General features: G+C 39.7%; 1 protein-coding gene across 5 annotated transcripts in view; it reads left to right on the top strand.

The window, feature by feature from the left end:
- ERLEC1 (endoplasmic reticulum lectin 1) overlaps nt 1-4,285 on the top strand; it is a 34,553-nt gene extending 30,268 nt beyond the window's left edge. For 4 of the 5 annotated variants that reach the window (XM_008070477.2, XM_021718777.1, XM_008070476.2 and 1 more), the window contains one exon: nt 3,714-4,285. In XM_008070477.2, the coding sequence (XP_008068668.1) occupies nt 3,714-3,785 (72 nt within the window). In that variant the 3' untranslated portion in view covers nt 3,786-4,285. The remainder of the gene's footprint in view (nt 1-3,713) is intronic. The other variant, XM_021718776.1, reaches the window with a different exon arrangement.
- The last annotated feature ends 498 nt before the right edge of the window (nt 4,286-4,783 follow it).

The following is a 4,783-nucleotide window of genomic DNA, read 5'->3' as shown; positions in this document are numbered from 1 at the left end:
CAATCCACTCACCTCAGCCTCCCAAAGGCGCGGGATTACTGGCTGAGCCACTGAGCCCGGTTTAAAAGAGATGTTATCTGTGTATTACTTTTTGAAGTTGAATTGAATTGCAGCAGTAATATGTAATTGCAGAAGTCAATTGTGACTTGTATTCATCTTTTGTTATCAGTATTTCTTGATTATTACAAATGTAATCAGGGTTTTTCCTTTCTTAAAATGTGTGTGGGCCAGGCACAGTGGCTCATGCTTATAATCCCATCACTTTAGGAGGCTGAGGTGAGATGCTTGCCTGAGCCCACAGATTTGAAACCAGCCTGGGCAACTTGGCAAGACCTCATCTCTACAATAAATAAAAAAATTAGCTGAGGCAGAAGGATCGCCTGAGCCCAACAGGTCAAGGCTGCAGTGGCCGTGAGCATGTCACTATCCTCCAGCCTGGGTGACAGAGTGAGACTCTGACTTTTAAAAAAAAGTATGCATTTTCCACACCCTCTGTACATATGCCATGTTTTCTTTATACATTCATCCATTAATGGACCCTTAGTTTGCGCCCATATCCTGGCTATTGTGAATAGTGCTGCAATAAACATGGGGTGCAGGTATTCCTTTGATATTTAGTTTTCTTTCCTTTGGATAAATACCCGCTGTGGGAATTCTGGTTTTAGTTTTTTGGAAGATCTTCATATTGTTTTCTGTAATGGCTGTACTAATTCCCACCACCAATGTGAGTTCCCTTTTCAGAATGGTAATTTTGGGACTCAGAATGGCAATTTTGGGACTCAGCCATGTTGTTTCATATACCAACACTTCATTTTCCTTTTTTTGCTGAAAAGTATTATTTTGTTTAAGTATACCACATGTGCTTATCCATCATTCTGTAGATGGACATTTCATTTGTTTTTCATTTTTAGTTATTGTGAATAAGACTGCTATGAACATTTCTTTACAAGTCTTTTTGTGGTTATATGTTTTCATTTCTTGTAGGTAAATACCTAAGACTAGAATTGCTAAATCATAGATTAGATATATGTTTAACTTTTACCAAACAGTTCTCGAAGTGGTTGTGCCATTTTACACTCTTAACTAGCAATGTATAAAAGTCCAGCTTGGTCGGGTCTGCTGGCTCACATCTATAATCCCAGCACTTTGGAGACCGAGATGAGAGGATTGTGTAAACCCACTGGTTTGAGACCAGCCTGGGCAACTTGGCAAGACCTCATCTCTACAATAAGCCAAAAATTAGCTGGGCATAGTGACACATGCCTGTAGTTCCAGCTACTTAAAGGCTGAGGTGGAAGGATCGCCTGAGCTCAGCAGGTCGAGGCCATGGTGGCCGTGAGCATGCCACTGCACTCCAGCCTGGGCAACACCAACTAAAAAAAAAAAGTCCAGCTTGCTAGAGACTTAGCACAGTGGAAAAAACTAAAGTGGGGAAAAAAAATCCAGTTGCTCCACATCCTCACCAACATTTTATATTGTCAGTCTTTTATGTTAGCCATTTTAATGGTTTTTATTGATTCCCCATATGAATAATGATGTTGAACACCTTTAATGAAGTTATTGGCATTCATATGTTTTCATTATGAAGTGTCTAGCCAAGTCTTGTTAAAGAAAAGTTATTCAGCCGGGCTTGGTGTCTCAGCCTGTAATCCTGCGCCTTTGGGAGGCGGAGGTGAGTGGATTGCCTGAGCCTGCGGGTTCGAGACCCGCCTGGGCAGCCAGACCTCATCTCTACAATAAATCCAAAAATCAGCCTGGCGTGGTAGCGCATGCCTGTAATTCCGGCTACTTGGAAGGCTGAGGCGGAAGAATCACTGGAGCCCAGCAGGTCGAGGCTGCGGTGGCCGGAAGCGGCCACTGCACTCCAGTCTGGGCGACAGAGTGAGACTCCAACTCAAAAAAAAAAAAGAAAAAGAAAAGTTATTCTACATGTGTTAAAACAATAAGAAAGACTTTATTCAGGACTCTTGCTCTAGGGGAGAGAGAACTCAGCTCTGAATACAACCAAGACAGCAGGGGATTTACAGCCAACAAACAGAATGGGGGGAGTCAGTGGATGGAAAATTACTAAGAGAAGATATCAGGGTAAGGGAGTTTTGCCAAACTGACGTAACAGGACTCTTGCCAAAGGCAGGCCAGGGTGATCAGATATAGAGGGTGGGATATTCTAAGCGGACTCATCTACAACTGGACTTAGGCAAGCTAGTCCAAGAATTAGAGCCCAAGGTTGAGGCACAGTTGGAAAGAAGGCTCAGAAGGGCCTTACTCAAGTTTGGTCAGGGAAAGCGTTTGTGAATCTCTTACCCATTTTTGTTGTTGTTGTCTTTTTGTTGCTTATTTCTAGGCATTTGTATGTATTGTGGATATGAGCCTCTTGTGTTTGTATTGCACATGTTTTTTCCTCAGTGTTTGTCTTACCTGTTCATTTTCTTAATGTCCTTTGATGAGAAAAGGGTTTTTATTTGATGAAGTACAATTTATAATTTTTTTTCTCCTTAATGACTAATGCTTTTTGTGTTCTAAGAAATTTTTGCTACCCCAAAGTCATGAAAATATTCCCCTATGTTTCCTCCTGGAGACTTCATGACTCTATTCTACCTTTGATTATGCCTAAGTGTTTTTTTGGTTTTTGGGGTGGTTTTTTTTTCTGTTTTTATCCTGCTTGGAGTAACAGAGCTTCTTGGATTTCTGGATTGATAAATTTCATCAATTTTTGGAAAAATTTTGGCCACTATCTCCGCAAAATTTTCTTTTGCCCATTCTTTTCCTCCTCTATTTCTGAGATGCCAGTTAAACATGTTAGTTTAAAATTGTTCCAAAATCTCAGAGATTCTTTTAGTTCTACTTTTTTCCCTTTGTTTCAGTTTGGATCATTTCTATTAACCTGTCTTCAAGTTCACTGTTTCCTCTACTGTGTCCAGTCCATTAAACGAATTTATTTCTGATATTTTTTTATCTCTGTCATTTCCATTTGGTTCTTCTTTATGGTTTTATTTTCTTTGCAGAAATCCCTATCTAGTCATACATGTTATCTACTTTCTCCACTATTTCCTTCATATTTATTATAATTTTTTTTTTTTTTTTGAGTTGGAGTCTCACTCTGTCGCCCAGACTGGAGTGCAGTGGCCACTCCCAGCCACCGCAGCCTTGCCTGCTGGGCTCTGGCGATCCTTCCGTCTCAGCCTTCCGAGTAGCCGGAATTACAGGCGTGCGCTGCCACGCCCGGCTGATTTTTTTATTTATTGTAGAGATGAAGTCTCGCTGCCCAGGTGGGTCTTGAACCCACGGGCTCAGGCAATCCACTTACCTCAGCCTCCCAAAGGCGCGGGATATTTATTATAATTATAACATCTTATAATTTCTACATCTGTCCCATCTTTGAATTACATTTTTCTTTGCCTTTTACTTTGAATACAATTTATTATTTTGCCATAATGTTCGATCATCTTTGTTGTATAAGATCTAGCTAGCTATGAATTCCCCTCCTATTCCTGCCCTTTTCTTTGTCCCATTTACTTAGAGATAAAAATGGTTTTTTCACCTATCTGATACCCTATATGGATGACTAAAAGTTGTTTTTCAGAAAGCTTCATTTGTAGAAATGAGATTAGATAGTTTATTCAAAACAAGCTCATGTTCTTTCAGCAGAATAATACTGAATAAAGTATTCAGCATAGCAACTTTTTAATGGCTTTGTTGTTCTTGTTCTTTAGGTTGAATCTCCAGTGATCTGCAAAATCTTAGATACAGCAGATGAAAATGGACTTCTGTCTCTTCCCAACTAAAGGATATTAAAGTTGGGAGAAAGGAAAGTTCTCAGCCATTGAACCTCATCCGAAGGGCCCTATAAAAGGACTCTCAACCACTTTGTGAATATATATGTATATATAAGAGGTTATTGATAAACTTCTAAGGCAAACATTTGTCTCACTTTTTTTTATTTTTCTGTTGTGTCTTACGAACTGATTGTGTTTTTTCCTTGCTTGGATAATGTGATTCCAAAATAAATCTCATCCAAGCAAGTTAGAGTTCAGACTAACCAAATGTCATAATCACTGTACCTATTAAAAGTTTTAAAATAATATTATGTAAATTATAATATATATACATATATATATATATAACTAGCTAATGAAGTAAAGATAATGAAGAAAGAAACTGGTAGGTTGTTTAAATGAGAGACCATGTAAAATATGTAAATTCTAGTGCCTGAAATCCTTTCAAGAAATTTTTATCTACCAACTGCGCTCTCTACCAGACATTAAACTAGAAACTGGGGACATCATAGCGCCTCACATGTGAGTTTTCTTTAACCCTGTTAATCTCAAGAAACTCTCATTTGTAATGGTTGCTTTTCTCTCAGGACTTTTATCAATACCTGTTTCTTTCTCCGTATGAGTGCATTTACCCCCAGAGTATGTATCTGGTGTAGGCAGCAGGCAAGTCACTGTCTGACTTAGAATGGTTTACTCTCTAGGCACAGTGGCTCAAGCCCATAATCTCAGCACTTTGGGAGGCAGAGGCGAGAGGATTCCTGAGCCAGGGATTCTCTACCAGCCAGAGCAACACGACAAGACCTCATCTCTACAGTAAATCAAAAAAATGGTGGCGCGTGCCTGTGGTTCCAGCTACCTGGAAGACTAGGCAAAAGGATCACTTGAACCCAGCAGGTTGAGGCTGAAGTGGCTGTCAGCGTGCCACTGCACTCCAGTCTGGGTGACAGAGTGAGACCACGACTCAAAAAAAAAAAAAAAGAATGGTTTACCAAAACACACTGTGCTAA

Source organism: Carlito syrichta, unplaced genomic scaffold, assembly GCF_000164805.1.
Source record: "Carlito syrichta isolate Samal-C Ts95f unplaced genomic scaffold, Tarsius_syrichta-2.0.1 Scaffold313443, whole genome shotgun sequence".
Classification (NCBI taxonomy): Eukaryota; Metazoa; Chordata; class Mammalia; order Primates; family Tarsiidae; genus Carlito; species Carlito syrichta.
The sequence above is the reverse complement of the archived record's forward strand: the minus strand, read 5'-3'. Positions and strand labels throughout refer to the sequence as shown.